Here is a 22,067-nt window from a genome sequence, read left to right as displayed (position 1 = left end):
TGTTATACCTTACAGAATACCTTATCCGATTAAAAATGTGATTTTATGTTATGGCATTGCCTTGGGAAATGATAAAGAATGGGATTTTTTGTTAAATATCTACAATAATAAAACAAAGGAAGAAGAAAGGATTCAACTTGCTTATGCAATGAGCTGCAGTAAAGATCCATGGATACTTAACAGGTGATTATTACAACTTACCTTGAAAGGGTTCTTGGTGGAAGAATGCAACTAATAAACCAAAGGGAGAAAAATAGAAATAAGCTGATATAAGAATTAATATGAAACATCCTTATAATTCAGTAACTTAGAACCATATGGGATTTTAACTCCATTTATTTACATTTACTCTTTCCATTGGATAATGTTTACGTATTTATTTTCTGCCACATGGGCTTTTACAGATATATGGAGTATGCCATCACTACATCTCCATTCACTTTTAATGAAACAAATATAATCGAAGCTGTGGCAGCCTCTGAAGTTGGCCGATACGTTGCAAAGGACTTTTTAATCAACAATTGGCAAGCTGTGAGTGAAAGGTAAGGAGGAAATGTGAGACCGCTCTTTCATTTAGGTCATTGGTTTGGTGCTAGTGGCTCAACTTTAGTCTGGCTAGGTCACTAAAGTCCTTTGCATTGATTAGAAAACTGATAAATTTTCCTGCGTTTAGTCTCACCACAAATTAGCTGTGTGAAAGATAAGGTCACTTATCCTCAGTTTTGCCTTTTTTTGTGAATGTAGATTTGCATGGGGGACTTATCTACCTCAATTTCCCACTGTGCCCACTAAGAATCTTGTCTTCAGAGACACAGATTAGAGCAAGTCATGTTTTTTGGTATGAGTGCACATCGTCCATTCATTTCTTTTGTGAAGTACATCACCATATCTTTAAGACACAGCAATGTTCATTACTACATAAGCTTGGATATTGCTGGTGCCTTCTGTCAGATTGCCTTTTTGTATCTGGCTTCCATGTTCTCAAACTTTTTATATTTCTCACCTTTTAAGATTAAATCTGCTTGCTACTTAGCCTGCCAGGTAAAATAGACGTTGAAATGCACAAGTCAGGCAGCATACCCTCGATAGCTGCTCTTTCTAGAGCATGACTTAACCATACGTTCGTTTTGTGAGGGGTGGGACGGTGGATCAAGCCATTTTATTGAGGGGCTTCAGGGGAGGGTCGAAGGGCTGGGAAGACAAGGAGGTCTGACAGCATCCTTCTCCAGGCCAGGATCTCCCCAGCTTCACAGTCTCTGAAAGCCTGAACCATACATTCTGAAAAGCCTCGAATAATATGTCCTACAACTATTCGCATACTGAAGAGTTAGCAGATCAGAGTAGACAACAGTTCAGGTACATACACAGCTGTAAAGTTGGAAGATACATTTTGCAAATAAATTTAGGTCTTTGGAACAGAGAATATATTTAGAATATAAATGTTTAAGAATCTGAATATGGTTCTCTTATACAGCAAAATAATGGAATGTTTTTCTTTTACGGACATGTATTGAACACCTTTACAATACACCAAAAATGTATTTGTAAATCAGAAATTTTAAACAAGTAGATAAAAGCTCTTCTGTACAGTACCGTTTTTCTGGCTCATCAGGGGGACATGCATAGCGTACTCACATATTGAGAAAATTGTCCTTATCTCTTGTTTTAAATTATCATTCTAGGTTCATTGTTCAGAGATCCTTATGACCTTGGGGGTAAATAATGTCTTCCATTTTTGTTTAAGTCATTAAAGGTAATGCCCTCCTTCCCAGGTCCTACTTCCCAGTGGGAATTTGGGAGTTGGGTATACATCAGAAGTATTTACTCAGGTCGCCTTGTTCCATGAGGTTTCAGAGGTTCCAGCCTCGTAGGGCTGTCTGTTACTTTCTGTTCTCTCTCCCTGGAGCGTGTATCAAAAGCTCTGACCCCCATGCCGTCTCTCGGGCTGACATGCCTGGCTTTGCCAGGACTGGAAGCCATCTACCCTCTTGCTGCCGTGATCATTTTGCCCAAGATCATTCACTTCAGCTACAGTCCCTGACTGTTTTCTTCCAGAGCATCCTGCGGAACAATCTAGCAGCAATTTTGGAATTAAACTGCTGAGAGAACAGCTCCTTTAAAAAATAAGTGATGATTTTCCTGAGGGCCCAGCTTGTAATCACCACAGCCTATCGCACTCTCCATGCCTTCGGATGCCCTGCCGGGCCCTGAGAAAGACGCGGCTTCACAGTTAGTTCCCAGGCTCAGGGCTTAGTAGTGCCTGGCACTTAGTGTGCACTTGTACGTGTTGAGGATTGCTCATATTGTTGCTGTGGCCCAAGGTGACATGGTACCCGTCAGTCCCGGGCCATATCCACACTCAGATGCAGGAGCCTAAGCACAAGCCAGACACTTTCTAACGCTGCAGAGCTTCGTAATTACCCGGAGGGGTTCATACACCTAAAGACGCCCAAGCCCACCCTACCCCTCGAAAATCAGAGTCTGCCAGAATAGGGCGCAAGATCTGTACCTTTCTCTAGCACCCCAGGTGACCCCGGTGTAGTTTAACATGGAACCAGTTGACGCTGGATTAAAAAATTATCTAAGCCTGCATTGCTCAATGCGGTAACTACTAGCTAACATATGGCTATTTAAATTTAAATTAAGTACAATTAAATACAATTTAAACTTCAACTCCTCAGGGAATTCCCTGGTGGTCCAATGGTTAGGACTCCACGCTTCCACTGCAGGGGGCACAGGTTCAATCCTCGACCCCTGGTTGGGGAACTAAGATCCCATAGGCCTCGTGGCACAGCCAAAAAAAAAAAAAAAAAATTCAATTCGTCAGTTGTACTAGCCTTGTTTTAAGTGCTCAGTGTGGCCAGTAGCTACCATACTGGACAGCTCAGATAGAGCGTGTTTCCATCCTGGAGAGAATTCTACTGGACAACACTGCTCTAAGGGGTAAAGCAGCCCCTCAATTTATTTTTCCTCTCTTTCTATACCATACACAGCACATGTAACTAGTTAAGCCCCCCAAATGGCTTTGAGCAACCCATGGGAAAGATTGCTCTTAATTTAAGTGTGTTTTAATTTTTATTCCTCAGAAGAACTTTTTTCTGCAGTTGGAGAACAGAAACATGTTTGCAACGCTCTCTAAAAAGTCCATTGTCTAGCAATTTGTTTAAATGATTTAACTGTATCAAATACGAGTCTAGAAGGACTTCCTTTAAAAAAAAAAACAAACTCTAAACAGGTATTTCATTATCCCTAAGAAGGTCTTAGAATTGTAAACGCATTCACTTTTAACCATGGCTTAAATGTTTTTATCTTTTATCAACAAAATGCCATGCTCAGAAAATAGATGCCTTTCCTTTTCTGTTTATGATAAATGAAGCTCAGTTCACTCCTCTTACACATTCTGCTACAAAAAGTCTTTGAGACTCAAATAAATTTGCCTTCTACATCTAAAACATTTATTTTTAGGATTCAATTTATAGTCACCAGTCTTGCTGAATTTTGCAAATGATTTTGAATAGACAGTAATATTATATATGGATTGTTAAGAGGAAATAAAAGTTCAAATTAATAATCAAAATGTTATATACATTAAAACGGCACAGGAATGCTTACCTTATTCTTTGTACATCAGAATATTTACTTAGCACTTATTAAACAATTATACTTGACATGAATATTTGTATGTCACCAGTCTTCATAAAATGATAAAGGTAGTATAAAAGTGTAAGTAAACAAATGCGATGACAAATTAAATTTTATGTTATTTAAGTGAAAAGGATTTATTTTAAATTTGCTATAATGTGACTTATCACTCGCAAATTAGCTTTGAAACTGGTATTTCTCCAGTGTGTTTCACTGAGCATTATTCATGGAGACCCTGACAAGCCTTCTGTGAACAAAGGCGACAGTAGCCCATCGGTTTGGAAACTGTCTATTTTAACCTCCACAAATTCACAGTATATGTTAGCATCATAAAGCTCCAAGAAGCCCGTCAGAAGGAAATCTAGCATCTAGCCCAGCGGCTTGTCACTGTAATCCTGCTATGTACTGTCTATGCTAATGTAAACAAAGTGTCATTCTGCCAGTAGATCAGTTGTTCCAAGAGAAAGACAGATGAGAAACTAAATTCTCTAACCCTCTCATCTGGAACTTTAACTAGAACAACACTTATTTATTGATGGCCTATTAGTTAACATTTAGGCCTTGGTTTCCTCTTGCATAAAATGAAAGATGTTGTATGTGATCAGCTGTCAAGTTCTTTCTGGTAATAAGAAGTCCTGGTTTTTCTATGCCAAGGCACAGTTAGTTCAAGCTGTTGTTGGGAGTTATAAAGTGATTAAGACATGGTCTCTGATAAATGTGACAGAGGACAGATGGAGAGTGCTCTAGGGATTCAAAGAGAAGAAGGGGGATTTGAACAAGCAGGTGGAAAAACTCACCTTCTACATGGAAGGGAGGACACCAGTAATTGCCTGGGGGCCAGGCTGAGAGTCCGACTTGGGACTGAGCGTCATAACTGGCTGGAGCTTAGGGCCCTGGAAAGGAGGCAATAGGGCTGGTCAAGCGTTAGAGTTGAGACACTGCCAATAGCAGTCCAGGAACATCTGCTCGCCTTACCCAGGCCCCAGATTCTTCCCAGGGAGCCTAATCTGAAAATATATTTTGGAACACTTGCTTGAGTAAAACAACTTTGGTTTGATCCTGCTTCTCAGTCCCACGTGCAGGGCACTGCACTGGTGGCTGTGGGGTATTTAGTTAATTGTTAGATGAGAGGTGATCTTTTGGATACTGATCCCAGTGAGGGAGCTGCCACTAACCATAAAGACATCTCTCAGGTTCCAGAGAAATCAGTATGAACCTGCACTTGTGCATAGCTCCTATGAAGAAATGTGTGAATAGACACGAAACAATAGGATTTTTGTGACTTTTTATTGGATGTGGTAGAAATGATGTTTGTTTCATGCTTGTTATGTTGCTTTTGGCTTTCATAAAATGATGCAGGCTTCACCGCCTACAGGAATACCCTAGCTTTATTTGAATATAGAATACAAGGTATCATCACTTTCAAACATAACCGATCCAAAACGAATCTTATCCTCTTCTTCACCAAACCCCTTATTTCTTCTCCAAATATGTGATAATGGCTAAAGTCCTATGCTTGAAAAACTTACACCCTTTTTTTTTAACTTTTTATTTTAAATTGGAGTATCGCCGATTAGCAATGCTGTGATAGTTTCAGGTGCACAACAAAGCAACTCAGCCATACATATACACGTATCCATTCTCCCCCAGGTTCCCCCTCCCATCCAGGCTGCCACATAACATTGAGCAGAGTTCCCTGTGCTATACAGTAGGTCCTTGTTGGTTATCCTTTTTAAATATAGCAGAAACTTACACTCATTTTTACTTCTACTCTGTTGTATTTCATGATGGGGAACATAGAGTTGAAAGGGTTAAACTGGAACAAACTGAGAGAATTAAGATGTTATCAGAGTGGTGTGCCCAAGCACTGGAGGACCCATTTTCACTGGGTCAGGCGAGATACCTGGCTGCCTCCGTGCTTGCCTAAGTGGCCAAGCTTGCTGCAGGAAATCAGACACTGCAGGGGAAGGGATGGGAGGGGAGGGCAAATGTGAGAAAGGAGAGAAGCGGAAGGTGAGATGGACTAGTGTCCCAAATCACGCTGACTAGCACTGAATGTTATCAATTTCTTGAAAGGGCAACTATCCTGACAAACATTGGCTCCTGTCTTCATGTTAATACTTTTGACTACTGGTGGGCTAAGCTATCTGTAATGTATATATTTTTGTTGAGTACTATTTCAAAGAGATTGCTCTCTCAAGCAGAATGATAAATCATCTGTCTCAAAAATATCTCCTCTTGAAACTTTCAAGAACAGGAAGGAATGAAGTGTGCCAGGCACCCTGATAGGCGCTTCAGTGTACATTATCTCATTTAATCTCCATACCAATGCTTCTAACTATATGTTATTCCCCATTTTTACAGTTTATAAATTGCCCCAAGGTAACTTCAAACCCAGCCCTGCCTCTGGGGTAACCTTTCTCCTGTATGTGGTAGAAAAATCACACATTTAGCAACGTAGGTAGTTTTCTTTTGTTTCCTACTTTTTTTTAAGTCTGGAACTCAGTTTCTTTGCAAATTTTGTCAAATTTCTTGAGTCATTTCACAGGCTTTTTAAACCTGGCCAACCAAAATGAAGAACTAAGAAATATTTCTTCTTTCCCCAGAGAAACAGATTTGGTTGCCTGAATTATATGTAGATGGTCTCTTATCCTCCACTTTGCTGAAGCAGACTCAGCTTAAGTTATAGCTGGGAACTTAAAAAGGACAAAAGCACTGTTTTCTCTCACCTTTGTCTGCATATCATGCCAGTGTTAACTCTTACAAGTTTTAATTTCAAGTATACATTTTTGAAGTAAATCAGTTGTGTGTATTAACTATCAACTATCAAGACAGAATCCTGATTCAACCCTTTCTTCTCCAGGCCATTATATTAACCTTATTTTAATTTTCTTTCTTTTTTAATGCATCCAAAAGTCTTTCTTTACTTTTTTCACTACAGCAACACTTTGAGCAGGTACGTATCTGCTGTTTTTCCATAGCAACATTTCATAGCTGTTTTTCAGACAATTCTTGTCAGTTATTCAAGGTCACTAAGCTAAAGGGGAAGTTTCAGTTACCGTACCTGTTTGAGGGAGCTTAAGGAAAGCCAGAGTACTTAGCCCTCAGGGATCGCCAACATTTTGAGAATCTCTTTCCAAAAAGCATATGCAAATACAGAAGTTTCAATAAGCTTTCAGGGTATTTTAGTCAGAGTTTCTGAAACTGATTCTATATTAACTACACTTTTTAAGGGGTATACTTTGAGTATTTACCTATTCTCTTTTAAATTTTCTTAATTTGGGTATGTGACATCTATTCTAAGCACTTCATTTTGAAAGATAAAAACAGTTGTTGTTACTGTTTTTAAGAACAGCTTTTTATATTTAAATGAAACTTTTAAAACTATGTGTTACACAAATCAATATTAAACTATAATTACTTCTTTGTGCTAATAGGCTTTTCTATAGCATGAATTTTCTATGAAAAGATGAAGCTAAACAAGTTCATATATGGTTTTGCTTAGATTTGGGAGTTAGGAATTCATAGGGGCTGTATACTTAGCATTTATCTGCTCTGTAGCTTTGTCTTGCCAAACGTTTTCCACTCCTGATTAGCATCTTGTTGCTTTGTAGGTATGGAACGCAATCATTGGTTACTCTGTTATACGTAATAGGGAGAACCATAAGTACGGATTTACAGATATTAGAGGTAAGTACTATAGATATTGTGCATTATAAAGACAATTTAGAAGCCATTTTTTATGTAATTTGGAGTTGCTAAAATTAAAAATAATATGCTTTTCTGAATTGTTACAGTCTATGCTCCATTGATGCTGTTATCACTGCAGGAAATGTCTTTTAATTCTGTCTTGCTCTTGAAATAGAGACCATTCTTGTTCATGGAGGGTTGTACTTCACCTGAATTATTGCAGTAGACTATGGGCAGGCTGTTCTTCCCTCCATCCATCCATCGCATCACTGCCGGTCATTGCCCTGCTCCCAAAGTTTCAGTAGCTCATCATAGTTTTTAGAAGGAATTTTAAAATCTTTTCATTAGCACACGAAGCCCTTCATAATGTGGCCCCTGCGTTACTCCCTGGCTTCACTTTTGCCCACTTCACCAACCAGTGTCAGAGAATAAGCGGCATAGGTGCCCCCGAACACTTTTCCTCTAGTTACACTGTACCACGTAACAGAATTTCTTAAATTATCATCTTGTTGCACATTTCCCAGATTTCAGAAACACTCTACCTTCTGTCTGGGGTGCCCTCCTCATGCCTGTCCTTGGCTGCGTAATTCCTAATCCTCCTTTAAGACCCTGCTCCAACCACATATTCTAGGAATTATTTTTTAATAAATTTATTTATTTATTTTTGGCTGCATTGGGTCTTTGTTGCTGCATGCGGGCTTCTCATTGCAGTGGCTTCTCTTGTTGCAGAGCATGGGCTCTAGGCGCGCAGGCTTCAGTAGTTGTGCCTCGCTGGCTTCAGCGGTTGTGGCTCACGGGCTCTAGAGCGCAGGCTCAGTAGCTGTGGCGCAGGGGCCCAGTTGCTCCGTGGCATGTGGGATCTTCCTGGACCAGGGATTGAACCCGTGTCCCCTGCATTGGCAGGCGGATGCTTAACCACTGCGCCACCAGGGAAGTCCCTCTAGGAAGTTTTTAACTAACTAATTTACACCCTCTCCTCCTCCATGCTCCCAAATCATCCTATGTAGTTGTTACTATGAGAGAGAGAGAGGAAGAACTGGTAATTCCTGAAGGAATGATCTTTGTTTGGGTTTTGGCTTGCCTGAGGCTGAGCTGTCAGGACCTGATTTAGCAGGGATTCCCCAGACAAGAGAGTGAGGGGCACACCCAAAAATCCTGGAACGAAAGCTCCTAGAATCAAAACTGAGTTTGTGTTGATATCTTCAAAAGTGCCTCTGTTCATCTTTATCTCTACAAAACCCGGTAGTTTTGTTGTTGTTGAATGAATGAATGAAGTTTGTATAACTTTAGCAATCCCCAAAGTTCCAAAATTCTATAATCACTGACAGTTCATTAAAAAAATGCAAAACTGGATTTAGCAGTAGTTAAATTATTGTAATTTTGAAAACAAGTGAGTTAGCTACCATGAATATCTTTGTCAACAAGCTGTGAATGACCAACAGTCCTACTGCAATGTATTGGTTCACATGATAATATTGAAAACAGTTACTAAAAAAAGGTAAATGAAAAGAAAGTCATATGAATTCCTTTTCCCTCCACACCAGCACAGTTTTTATACACTCTCCGAATCTCTTGCTCTGGTCTTTCTACTCCACCCTGCTGGAGCTTGTCCTCACTCGTGCTCTCAAGCACCCGTGAAGCCCCACACACACAGTCCCCCAGACCCACACTCCCCTCCCACCCACTGCAGCTGCTCGATCGGGGGCGGTGCTGCTGGTGTGTGGCTCCCACTGCCTGGGAGGAATGCCCAGGTGTGGGAGAGAACGGGAGGTTTGCTCCTGGCCCCTTAAGCTACTTTTTCCTAGAACCTTATTTATCTTTTGCATTGTAGTTAGACTTGACAACCCTATTACTACCTGATTTCAAGTACATTAGGGTTTATGTGACCTTTTGTGAGCTGGTAGGGTACACTATCATTTTATGTAATGTGTGTTCTGAGGTATAATCCAATGACACAGAAATAGACTTTTGGAATATGATTTATTCAATTCAATTATTATTATCCCAATTATTCAATTGGGATCTGTCTGGCTTGAATGTAATATTGCAACAAACGTTCCCATAACTGAATGCTTGACCTGACTCAATGAAGGAATTTAGCCAATGGATGAATCCACTATAAATATTCTTAAATAAAGGGTAACATTTGTAAAGACATGGATGTTGTATACCAGTTTTGAGCTTTGGAAGTTGCAAAGTTTCTTTTGAAATAAGGAAAGGTCTCATTGTGTCTCTGTCTACAAATCTTGTATAATATCCAATATGCATTCTGGAAATCTTTATTGAGCACCTACTACGTGCTTGGGGAATAGAGCATTGAATAGAATAAACAAAGTTCCTACTTCCTGGAGCTTCCAGTCTACATCGGATTCTTCAGGACAGGTGTGGTCTTCATCACATTTTCTCAGTCACAGTCTCCTCAGGGACACACCATATAGGGACAGACATTTCTACTCGTTCCAACTGTCATCATCCATTCACAAGATCATGTCGCTGCTTACCATGAACTTTGTCTTACTGTGCCTAAGTGAGAAGTTCAATTGCACTGATGGACCAACCGTCTCTTTGTCCTTTCAGCTGCAGCAGTTTTGCAGTAACATGTTGGAGGAGCACCAGAGACTCACAGTTCAGGCCAAATTACAGACAATAAAGAATGAAAATCTGAAAAACAAGGAGCGAAGTGCCAGGATAGCTGCGTGGCTACAGAAAAACACATAATTTAGTGGCAACTCTCGGCCCTTCTCTTGCATATTATAATGTGCTCACGGTTTTGTCTTCCAATATTCTGTGAGTCTGGAAAACCACACGTTTTGTTATTCGTATTTCAGTCACATTTACTACTTAGAGTCCTGTTCTTCCCCTCTTGTCACGTTTGGCCCTGAAGCTCAGTGATTGTTGAGGATTTTGCCAATAATGCTGTATTTCTGGGGAAGATTTTGCTTCATGTTGGGCTATAAACCACATGATTTACTTTAAATGCCTTGGCAAAACAAATTTACCGTAGAAAATTTTGCTTGTTCTGTTGTGAAGGCCAGTGGAATATTACATCATTGGGTAATGAGCACATTCTTTTCTGAGGGAAATACAGATTTGCAATACTCTAGGGTTTATTTAGTTCAATATTTAAAAGAGTAATGAGCAAATGAGACAACAGTGTAAAGAAATAGAAACCAGAAAAATAATATTCACTAGAAGACAGACAAGCCAAAGAAATGCAAGTTTTAAAAAGAAGAAACAGACAATTTTGTGAGCCACGTTAAGTGCCCCAAAGGCAAGAAATGTGTCTCTTCCTGCCCATTTCTCTCTCCCCAGTGCCTGCTGCATCACGCCACACTTTACTGGCTACTAACTTTATGGTGTCACAAAGAGACCTGGGATCGTAGGATCCATGAAGTGCCCGTAGGATTGCTGTTGTGGAGACCAAATGGAAAGCAAGGCTCTGCCCTGAAGCTCTTGACTGTAATTCACCTGTGGGACAGACACTCTTTCAGCCAAAGTTTAGCAGCAAAAATTATGATGTCAACAGACAATAGCAATTATGGGCTAATCTCCAACGCAAAGGATAATGGTCAGATAAAGAGTAATAGAACTAAAAGATTAACCAGAGCATAATCTTTATAGCTTTGCACTCAGCAGATTAAGTTTGACATGTGGTTTCATTTGGCCAAATTGAACCTGCTTGTAGTTTGGACAACTTTAAACATTTTCATCAATCACAATGTACGGAATTAGCTTAGTTTTGTTACCCCTGATTTAATCAGGACAGCTAAGGCAAATCATCCTACTCTAGACTTTGTGTGTATACCATTTAATTCTTGTTTTAATTTTAATTTTGTTTTTACAGAATGGGGGTAAAACTACAGATCTTCTATCTACCTCAAAGTGGTACTGTAAAGATTACGGACTATGTCAATGAAAAACCTTTAAATATGTCATATAAGCTCAAGGCAATGTGATCTAAGGGTTTTTTCCTATTTCTTCTGTAAGTTAATGTACCCACAAATTAAAATGCAAGACAGAAGTTCACTTTCATATTCACTTCACAAGAAGATACTCCCTGAGAGGGAATGGGAGGCTATGGGACTTGGCCATGAGGACAGACCAAAGCACAGCCTGCACAGACTTGACCGTGGGCCATAGGTCAGAGAGATTTTTCTTTAAATTTAACAATTTAAAATATAAGCAATAAAATGTCTCCATGTCTTCAAATTGTTATGTGTGCAGTATCTTCCTGTGTTTTCTTCAACGTGCGTTCTCTGTTTCCTGTATCTCCTCCAATCATCCAACTCATCGTTCGATAACCATGTCACGTGTCCTCTCAACTGCTTTCTCCTCCTTTCTTTCTCTCCTCCACTTCCACTCCCTTCCCCTCCCTTGTGTTCCCCTGTCTTCCTTCTCCCTTTCCAGTAACCTCTGCCTTCCTTCTGCCTGGTTGTCCATGTCCCCTCTCCTTGATCTTCCTCCCCTCCTGTGCTCTCATTCGACCAAGTGTGCTTGGAGGCTGGCACTCGGGATGCTGAGCGGGCCCTGATGCCTGTTATTGGGTGATGCCAAGCCCTGATCCTACCTAAGGAGCACACTGGGCTCTTCAGACCATTTGCTGACAATTAAAATTCCATTATATCTTAGCTTCTGTAGTAATTAAACAGCACCAAAAATGTTTATCCAAAATCAAATGCCCAAATATTTGGTTAATAGTTCTTCCTCTAAATATGAAGAAGAATTTTGAATAATGTACATTTTTTCTTACTTGGATGAAGCCAGTTACTCCAGATAAGCATTACATTTTATTATATTGTACCTTATACTTGGTATAAAAAGATGTAATTATTGATTGATTACTGTGATAGCAATAAGTCAGGGAGTGATACTGAGTCAGATTTGTCTAAATGGTATAAATACTTTATTAACCAATAAACCAGCTTATTTATTAGCGTGCCAACTGTAACACAATATTTTCGACCCATCTAGTTTATACTGTTCATCCTAAAGCAGGTTAACAAGATATACAATGTATTCATGATTTTTTTCAATTTGATAATTAGAAATTAAAGTTTTCCTTATAATCTTATGCTTTTTTCCTCCTCAAACCCATTCAGTGACTTTTCATTGCTGACCTTAAGTGAAAGAACAAATGCCTTAGTCTTGAAGACTCTAGATGCTTTGTAATTCAGCGCTCTGGGACCAATCTGTACAACAATTTATTCTGAAGAATGAATGAAGAAGCAAAATGAGCTTTAAAAAGGATTTCTACTTGATTACTTTTCCTGTTTACTCCAGTGAATGCTTTTTTTCCATCCAAACTCTAGCAGAATTAATATGTCCAATCCCAAGTCTTAAAGGAGGTTTACAAGTGAATGTAACTGCTTCCCCGGATACAAAGAATTATGTAGCATAGTCAGAAGCATTTGAAGCTACACGTATATTGCCTCCAGCTCAGTCTTCTCACCAATTCAACAACATTCAGCAAGTATGTTCTTCACAGCACAACTCTCATTTAAGAGTTATTTGGACTCTTCCTCTTCCCTTCCTTTTATAAACAGGTCAGTCCTAAAGGTGAGGCAGAGCAAGGTAAGCGTCTACACCAGTGGGAGCTGAGGGGCAACTGAGGAGGCCCAGGACCTGGAACGAGGTGTAAGAGCTTGAGTGGGTGAAGAGGGAGTCCACACACCAGGGAGCAGCTTGGCACAGGATGTCAGAGCCCATGAAGGGTGAGTAGAGTGGCCCTACGGTGCAAGGAGGGAGCTTACGACATGGACAGTCAGAGCCCAAACAGGGTGAGAATGGGGAGTCCCATAGTGGGGTGGAGAGGAGGCTCAGACTGGATGAGGGTTCAACATAAGGCATCAGAGCCTGAGGTGGGAGAGGAGGACATCCACATGGGGTGGGGGAGAGGCAGATATGGGAGCTTGGTTACCACAGTGGGTATGGTTCAAATAAGAAAATTTACAAATGATAATAAGATTCAGGTTTCTCACTGCTGGAGAAGGGAGTTGCAGATATTCAAAAGGAAAAACTAGAATGAACCCTTTTTTGTTGGATTGGAATTAGAGGTATTGATATTAGCAGTTCTCACTGTTCTCAATACATGGATAGATTTATACATATAGATGTAAATGTGTGTTTGTAAACATATCTTGCAGTTTCTCTCTAGATATATATAGACATAGATGCAAATACAAATATAGATATAGATATAGACTTTAGCTTTCTAACTGAGAAAGCCTGGGAGCAACAACACCTCAATGACAATGAGCACATCCAGTGCCCAGATCTTGGCTTCTAAATGCCATGCTCTGCTAAAAGAACCAGGGCTTCTTGGGGAAATGGCTGATTTCAGGGATGGGGCAGGAAAGGGACAATTTGAGATAGAACATCTCTTTGTACTAAAAGATAAGGAAGTACTCAAATAACGATGGGTACATATCAAAGGGTACAAAAGCCAACCACAAAAGTAGCAGGATACTAAGTAAGACAGGTCAAAGGCTTCCTCTCTCTTTACTTCCCCTCACAAATAATGCCAAGAAGAATAAAATGAAAATATCACCTTCTCTGCTTTCAGGCTTCTGCTGAAAGTGGGCTAGTTTGATGACTTGAAAAGTCTTGGACCCTGGGTGTTGATAGATACATATCAGAGGAGTAAATGAGTACTAAGCATGGAGTTTGCAAAAGTTTCTTTTTATTTATCCTCATGCAGTGATCACCCTGTCATTTACAATGGCCCCTCAATCTTAGCATATCTTACCTGGGATCAACACAGTCTATTAGTCCCATCAGTTTCTATGAACCAGAACAGTCCTTAGTGAGTCCAGGGGTCTCAGGTCTCATTTTAGGAGATTGTCCTAAAAATGCTCCATAGTAGAGAGTAAGTATGATTTCTTTCAGAAATGATTACCACAATAAGATTAGTGAACATCCATGGTCTCCCATAGATACAAAATTAAAGAAATAAAAAAAAAATTTTTTTTCTTTTGATGAGAACTCTAAGGATTTACTCTCTTAACAACTTTCATATATAATGTACAGCAGTGTTAATTATATTTATCATGTTGTACATTACATCCCTAGTATTTATTAGCTTGTCTCCGGAAGTTTATATCTTCTGACTACCTTCATGTAACCCCCCATCCCATTCCCCCACCCCACACCTTTGGTAATCACAAAGGTGACCTCTTTATATGGGTTTGTTTGTTTGTTTGTTTTTGAAGTATAATTGACTTACAACACTATGAGAGTTCCTGGTGCAGAACACAGTGATTCAGTATTTCTATGCATTACAAAATGGTCACTACAATAAGTCTAGTTACCATCCGTCACCATACGAAGATATTACAAAATTACTGACTATATTCCCCATGCTGTACATTTCATATCTGTGACATTTATTTTGTAGCTGGTAGTTTGTACCTCTTAATCTCCCTTACCTATTATTCTCCTCTCCAGAATTCCCTTCCTTCTGGCAACCACCTATTTTGTTCTCTGTATCTATGACTCTGTTTCTGATGTTTGTTCATTTGTCTTGTTTTTTAGATTCCCCATATAAGTGAAATCATACTGTATTTGTCTTTCTCTGTCTGACTTATTTCACTTAGCATAATACTCTCTAGGTCCATCCATGTTGTTGCAAAATGCAAGATTTAATTTTTTTATGGCTGAGTAATATTCCATTGTATTTATCCATATAATATTCTTTATCCATTCATCCAATAATGGGCACTTAGGTTGCTTCCATATCTTAGCTATTGTAAATAATGCTGTAATAAACATAGGGGTGCATATATCTTTTCTAATTAGTGTTTTCATTTTCTTTGGATATATACCTGAAAGTGGAATTCCTCAGTCATATGGTGCACAAGCGTTCCCTTTTCTCCAGATCCTTACCAGCCATTGTTATTTGTTGTCTTTTTGATAATAGCCATTCTGACAGGTGTGAGGTGGTATCTCATTGTGCTTTTGATTTGCATTTTCCTGATGATTGGTGATGTTGAATATTTTCATGTGCCTGTTGGTCATCTGTATGTCTTCTTTGGAAAAAATGTCTATTCAGGTCCTCTGCCCGCTTTTTAAATGGGTTTTTTGGTTTTTTTTGATGTCGAGTTTTATGAATTCTTTATATATTTTGTATATTATCCCCTTATCAGATCTATCATTTGCAAATATCTTCTCCCATTCAGTAGGAGGCCTTTTCCTTTTGTTGATAGTTTCCTTCACTGTGCAAAAGCTTTTTAGTTTGATGCAGTCCCATTTGTTTATTTTTTATCTTGTTTCCCTTACCTGAGGAGATAGATCCAAAAAAAGATTGCTAAGACTGATGTCAAGAGTGTACTGCCAACTTTTCTTCTAGGAGTTTTATGGTTTCAGGTCTTAGTTTAATTTTTTAATCTATTTTGAGTTTATTTTTGTATATGGTATGAGAAGATAGTCCAGTTTGATTCTTTTACATGTAGCTGTCCAGTTTTACCAACACAATTTATTTAAGAAGCTGTTGTTCCCCCATTGTATAGTTTTGTCTCCTTTGTCATAGATTAATTGCCCGTATAAGTGCGGGTTCATTTGTGGGCTCTCTATTCTGTTCCATTGATCTATGTGTCTGTTTTTGTGCCAGTACACGACTGTTTCAATTACTGTAGGTTTGTAGTATAGTCTGAAGTCAGAGAGTGTGATACCTCCAGCATTGTTCTTCTTTCTTAAGATTGTTTTGGCTCTTCAGGGTCTTTTGTGTTTCCATACAAATTTTAGAATTATCTATTACAGTTCTGTGAAAAATGTCCTTGGTATTTTGATAGGAATTGCATCGAATTTGTAGATTTCCTTGGGTAGTATGGTCATTTTAACAATATTAATTTTCCAATCCAAGAACACAGTATATCTTTCCATTTGTTTGTGTCATCTTCAATTTCTTTAATCAATGTCTTATAGTTTTCCAAATATAGGTCTTTAACCTCCTTAGTTAGATTTCTTTCCAGGTATTTTATTATCATTGATACAATTATAAATGGGATTGTTTTTTAAAATTTCTCTTTCTGGTAGTTCACTGTTAGTGTATAGAAACACAACAGATTTCTGTATATTAATTTTGTGTCCTGCAACTTTACTGAATTCATATATGAGTTCTAATAGTCTTTTGGTGGTGTCTTGTAGCATTTTCTATACGTAGTATCATGTCATCTGCAAACAGTGCCAGTTTTACTTCTTCCTAATTGCAGTGGTCAGGACTTCCAGTACTATGTTAAATACAAGTGGCAAGAGTCTTGTTCCTGATCTTAGAGGAAATGTGTTCGGCTTTTCACCATTGAATGGGATGTTATCTGTGGGCTTGTCATATATGGCCTTTATTATGTTGAGGGCTGTTTCCTGTATACCCACTTTGTTAACTGTTTTTATCATAAATGGATGTTGAATTTTGTCAAAAGTGTTCTACATTTATTGAGATGATTGTAGGATTTTTATTCTTCAATTTATCAATGTGGTGTATTACATTTATTGATTTTCAGATACTGAAACTTTCTTGCATCACTGGGATAAATCCTACCTAATCATGATGTATAATACTTTTAATGTATTACTGGATTTGGTTTGCTAATATTTTGTTGAGGGTTTTTGCTTCTGTGTTCATCAGTGTTATTTGCCTGTAATTTTCTTTTTTTGTGATATCTTTGACTGATTTTGCTATCAGGGTGATGCTGGCCTTGTAGAATGAGTTTGGGAGCATTGTTACCTTTGCAATTTTTTGGAAGAATTTGAAAAGGTTAGGTGTTAACTTTTCTTTAAATGTTTCATAGAATTCACCTGTGAAGCCATCTGGCTTTTGTTTGTTGGGAGTTTTTGAATTACTGATTCAATTTCCCTACTGGCAATTGGTCTATTCAATTCAAAAAGAAATATTGGTATTTCTTCCTGATTTAGTCTTGGAAGATTGTACATTTCTAAGAATTTGTCCATTTCTTCTAGGTTGTCCATTTTATTTGAGTATAATTGTTTGTAGTAATCTCTTATGATCCTTTGTATTTCTGTGGTATTGGTTGTAACGTCTCCTTTTTTATTTGATTTTATCAATTTAGGTCCTCTCCCTTTTTTTCTTGATGAGTCTGGCTAAAGGTTTATCAATTACGTTTATCTTTTCAGTGAACCAGCTTTAGTTTCATTGATCTTTTCTATTGTTTTTTTAGTCTCTATTTAATGTATTTCTGCTCTGATCTTTATTACTTCTTTCCTTCTCTAACTTTGGGTTTGTTTGTTCTTTTTCTAGTTCCTTTAGTTGTAAGGTTAAGTTGTATATCTGAGTCTTTTTTTGTCTCCTGAGGTAAGCTTGTATCACTATAAACTTTCCTCTTAGAACTGCTTTTGCTGCATCCCATAGATTTTGAACCATTATGCTTTGTCTTCATTTGTCTCCAGGTATTTTTTATTTTCTCTTTGATTTCTTCAATGACCCATTGGTTGTTTAGTAGCATATAGTTTAGCCTCCATGTGTTTGTGTCTTTGCGGTTTTTTTCTTTTAGTTGATTTCTAGTCTCACAGCTTTGTAGAAAGCATAGAAAAGATGCTTGCTACTATTTCAATTTTTAAAAATTTACTCAGACTTGTTTTGTGGCCTAGCATGTGAGCTATCCTAGAGAATGTTCCATGTGCACTTGAAAAGAATATGTATTCTGCTCCTTTTGGATGAAATGTTCTGTATCCATATATTAAGTCTATCTGGTCTAATGTGTCATTTAAGGCCAGTGTTTCCTTATTGATTTTCTGTCTGGATGATCTGTCCAATGATGTAAATGATCTGTTACAGTTTCTTACTATTGTTGTGTTACTGTCAACTTCTCCTTTTATGTCTACTAATATTTGCTTTATGTATTTAGGTGCTTCTATGTTGGGTGCATATATATTTATAATTGCTATATTTTCTTCTTGGATTGATCACTTATCATTATGTAATGTCCTTCTTTGTCTTTTGTTACAGTCTTTGCTTTAAAGTCAATTTTATCTAATATAAATATTACTTCCCTGCTTTTCTTGTTATTTCCATTTGCATTGAGTACCTTTTTCCATCCCCTCCCTTTCAGTCTCTGTGTGTCTTTGGATCTGAAATGAATCTCTTGTATACAGCATATAGATAGGTCTTGGCTTTGTATCCATTCAGTGACTTTGTGCCTTTTGATTGGAACATTTAGTCCATTTACATTTAAAGTAATTATTGATAGGTACATACTTATTGCCATTTTGTTCATTGTTTGGGGGTTGTTTTGTGGTTCTTTATTGTTCCTTTTTTCTTCTTTTGCTCTATTCCCTTGTGATTTGATGACTATCTTTAGTGTTATGCTTAGATTCCTTTCTCTTTTGTGTGTGTTTATCTATTATAGGTTTTTGGTTTGTGATTACCATGAAGTTTGCATATAGCAATTCATATAAATATGTGATTATTTTAAGTTGCTGATCTCTTAAATTGGAACCCATTTTAACAACCTTGCACTCCTCCTCCCTCTCACATTTACTGTTTTTGACATCATATTTTATATTTTTTTGTTTTGTGTATCCCTTAACTACTTACTGTGGATATAGATGATTTTACTACTTTGTCTTAACCTTCCTACTAGCTTCTTGAGTGGTTGATCTCCTACGTTTACTATATATTTGCCTTTACCAATGAGATTTTTCCTTTTGTAATTTTCATATTTCTAGTTGTAGCCTTTTCTGCTTAGAGAAGTCCCTTTAACGTTTCTTGTAAAGCTGGTTCCATGGTGCTGTCTCTTAGCTTTTGCTTGTCTGGTAAACTTTTGAGCTCTCCTTGAAATCTGAATGCTAACATTGTTGGGTAGAGTATTTTTGGTTATAGGTTTTTTCCTTTCATCACTTTAACTCTATCATGACACTCCCTTCTGGTCTGCAGAGTTTCTGCTGAAAAGTCAGCTGGTAGCCTTATGGGAATTCCCTTGTATGTAACTTAGTGCCTTGCTCTTGCTGCTTTAAATTTTCTTTATCTTTAATTTTTTCCATTTTAATTACATGTCTTGGTTTGGTCCTTTTTGGTTTGATCCTGTTTGGGACTCCTTGTGCTTCCGGGACCTGGGTGTCTGTGTCTGTTTCCTTCTTTAGGTTCAGGAAGTATTCAGCTATTGTCTTCAAATATGTTCTCCGCCTCTCTCTCTCTCTCTCTCTCTCTCTCTCCTTCTGGGGCCGCTATAATGTGAATGTTAAGACACTTGATGTTGTCCCAGAGGTCTCCTACTGGTCCTCATTTTTTTAAATTATTTTTTCTTTTTTCTTTTCAGCTTGAGAAATTTCCACTGAGTTGACTGAACCATTCCCCTTCTGTGTCATCTAATCTACTATTGATTTCTTCTAATGTATTTTTTATTCCAGTGATTGTATTCTTCAGCTCTGTTTGGTTCTTTATATTTTCTAACTCTTTGTTAAACTTCTCATTGTGTTCATCCATTCTTCTCCTGAGTTCTTTGAGCATCATTATGACTATTACCTTCAACTATTTATTGATTACGTTGCTTATCTCCACTTCACTTAGTTCTTCTTCTGGGGTTTTATCTTGTTCCTTCATCTGGAACACATTCCACTGTTGCCTCATTTTGCCTAATTCACTGTTTTTATTTTTATGTATTTGGAAGGTTGATTATGTATTCTGATCTTGGAGAAGTGCCCTTATATAAGAAACAGCCCATGGGGCCCAGCAGCTCACTCACCTCTGCTCACTGGTGCTGTATGCTCTAGATGTGCCCTCTATGTGGGCTGCATGGATCCTTCTGTTGTGGTGGGCTGACTACTGTGGGTGCAGTCGGCGTGGCTGGCCCCTAGTCTAGTTGGTTGCCAGGCTCTGCCTTGTGTGGAGGCTGCCAGCCACTGGTGGGCGGGGCTGGATCCTGACATGACTGGCTACATGGCCAGGGGAGTCCCAGTGCTGGTGCCAGCTCAGTGGTGGGCAAGGCTGGGTCATGAGGCTGCTGGCTACAAAGCCCATGGGATCCCAGGGCTAGTGCTGGCCCACTGGTGGGTGGATCCAGGTCCCAGGGTGGCTGGCTGCTGGGCCAGGGTTCCTGGAGGCACTTTAGCCTGCTGGTGGGTGGGGCTGTGGTTGCAGAGTCTGGGGTGTTCCAGAACTGGGATCATTCTGCTATTGGGCAGGGCTGGGGCCCAAGACAACATGGGATGCTACCAGCCTGCTAGTGAGTGGACCAGGTCTTGACACAGCTGGCTGTGGGGCCTCAGTTGTCCCAGGGCTTGTGTATGCCTGCTTGTTTGTGGGGTCGTGGGCCCAGAAGCTCCCTGGGCTGGTTTCCACCCACTGGAGGTTGAGGTCAAGTCCCAGGGCTAATGCCGGCCTACTGGCAGATCCAGGTCCTGGAGTCTCTAGCTGTGGGGCCCCAGTGGCCCCAAAGTTGGTGTTGGCACACAGGTGGGATAGGCTAGAGCTAGTGCCAGCCCACTGATGGGTGCATTTGGGTCCTGGGGTCTCTGGCTGTGGGGACCCAGGAGTCCCGGGTGTTAGTGCCAGGCCTCTGGTGGGTGGGGCTGTGTCCTGACCTGGCTGGAGTTCAGGGGATCCTTCAGCAGGCTGCCTGCTAATCGGTGGTGCTGTGTCCCTTCCCAGCTAGCTGCTTGGCCTGGAGCGATCCAAGTCTAGTGCAGACTGGCTGGTGGGTGGGGCCTGGCCCCGGCACTAATAAGCTAAAGGGAGGATTCTGAAATGGCGTTTACCACCACCAGTGTCCTCGTGGCTGGATGAGCTCCCACAAATGGCTGCTGCCAGCGTCTATATCCCCAGGGTGAGTCCCAATTGCCTCCTGCTTCTCTGGGATAAGCAAGTGGGTCTGACCCAGGCTCCTTTCAAATTACTGCTTCTGCCCTGGGTCCCGGAAAGGGTGAGATTTTTGTGCACGCCCTTTAAGAGTGGAGTCTCTTTCCCACAGCCTTCTGGCTCTTCCAAAAGGAAGCCCCACTGGCCTTCAAAGCCAAATGTCCTGGGGGCTCATCTCCCCAGTGCAGAACCCCTGGGCCGGGAAGTCCAATGTGGGGCTTGGACTCCTCACTCCTTGGGGAGAACCTCTGCAATTGTGATTATCCTCCGGTTTGTGGGTCACCTATGGGGGTGGGGACTCTGGGCAGCTGGTGCTGATATCTCTGAGGGGACACGTTAGGCTGGGTCTAAGGGATGGGGGTGGGATCCTGAGAACTGGAATCCAACAGCCACTGTCAGGAGCAAGAATCATTGCTGAGATGTTGCTGGCAGAAACAAGAAGCGAACAGGAAGGAGCAAGCCCCTTTGCTCCTCCAGCCTTCTCTTGTCCCTCAGCGCCCCCTGTTGGCAGAGCTTGCAAAATCAAAGCGTGGTTTGCAGGGTCCCTAACATTACACAGCTGAGAATAAAAAGGTGGCTTTGGAACTGACAGACAATGGCTTAATCACCTACTCAGGTCAGTATAATTATTCTGATTTTAACACATGGGGAAACAGAGGCTTAAGGCCACAGTGCTGGGAGAGGCAGAAGTCAGAATTTAAGATCAACTCGTTTACCGCCAAACCCCATTTGCTTTGGGTTTTTATTTTAACTGTCAGTTTAGGACATGGTTAATATGCTGAGAAGGCACAGGTGAACATTTTTAATCCACACGCACCTACGGTAAGCCAGACAGCAGGCAGCTCTTAGAAATAACAGGCAGTGCTTCATGTAGATATGGTTGTTCAACACAAAGGAAAACTTTCTAAAAATGACTTTTTAAAGAAAGTTA

General features: G+C 39.8%; 2 protein-coding genes across 13 annotated transcripts in view; both read left to right on the top strand.

The window, feature by feature from the left end:
• The window catches only part of LVRN (laeverin), a 166,296-nt gene extending 154,944 nt beyond the window's left edge, over nt 1–11,352 (top strand). For 2 of the 3 annotated variants that reach the window (XM_082455737.1, XM_082455738.1), the window contains exons 20-23: nt 16–183; nt 405–542; nt 7,257–7,332; nt 10,645–11,352. In XM_082455737.1, coding sequence (XP_082311863.1) covers nt 16–183; nt 405–542; nt 7,257–7,332; nt 10,645–10,944 — 682 coding nt within the window. In that variant the 3' untranslated portion in view covers nt 10,945–11,352. Of the gene's footprint in view, nt 1–15; nt 184–404; nt 543–7,256; nt 7,333–9,909 lie in introns of all 3 variants that reach the window. The other variant, XM_082455736.1, reaches the window with a different exon arrangement.
• Nucleotides 11,353–13,052: 1,700 nt separating this feature from the next.
• ARL14EPL (ARF like GTPase 14 effector protein like) overlaps nt 13,053–22,067 on the top strand; it is a 32,933-nt gene continuing 23,918 nt past the window's right edge. For 3 of the 10 annotated variants that reach the window (XM_082455848.1, XM_082455847.1, XM_082455842.1), the window contains exon 1: nt 13,054–21,752. The gene's annotated coding sequence lies outside the window, so the exon portion shown is untranslated. Of the gene's footprint in view, nt 21,753–22,067 lie in introns of all 10 variants that reach the window. The other 7 variants (XM_082455843.1, XM_082455854.1, XM_082455853.1 and 4 more) reach the window with 5 other exon arrangements.

The sequence above is a fragment of the Balaenoptera physalus genome, assembly GCF_965194825.1.
Source record: "Balaenoptera physalus genome assembly, chromosome: 3".
In the NCBI taxonomy this organism is placed as follows: domain Eukaryota; kingdom Metazoa; phylum Chordata; class Mammalia; order Artiodactyla; family Balaenopteridae; genus Balaenoptera; species Balaenoptera physalus.
This window is presented reverse-complemented; position numbering and strand designations above follow the sequence as displayed.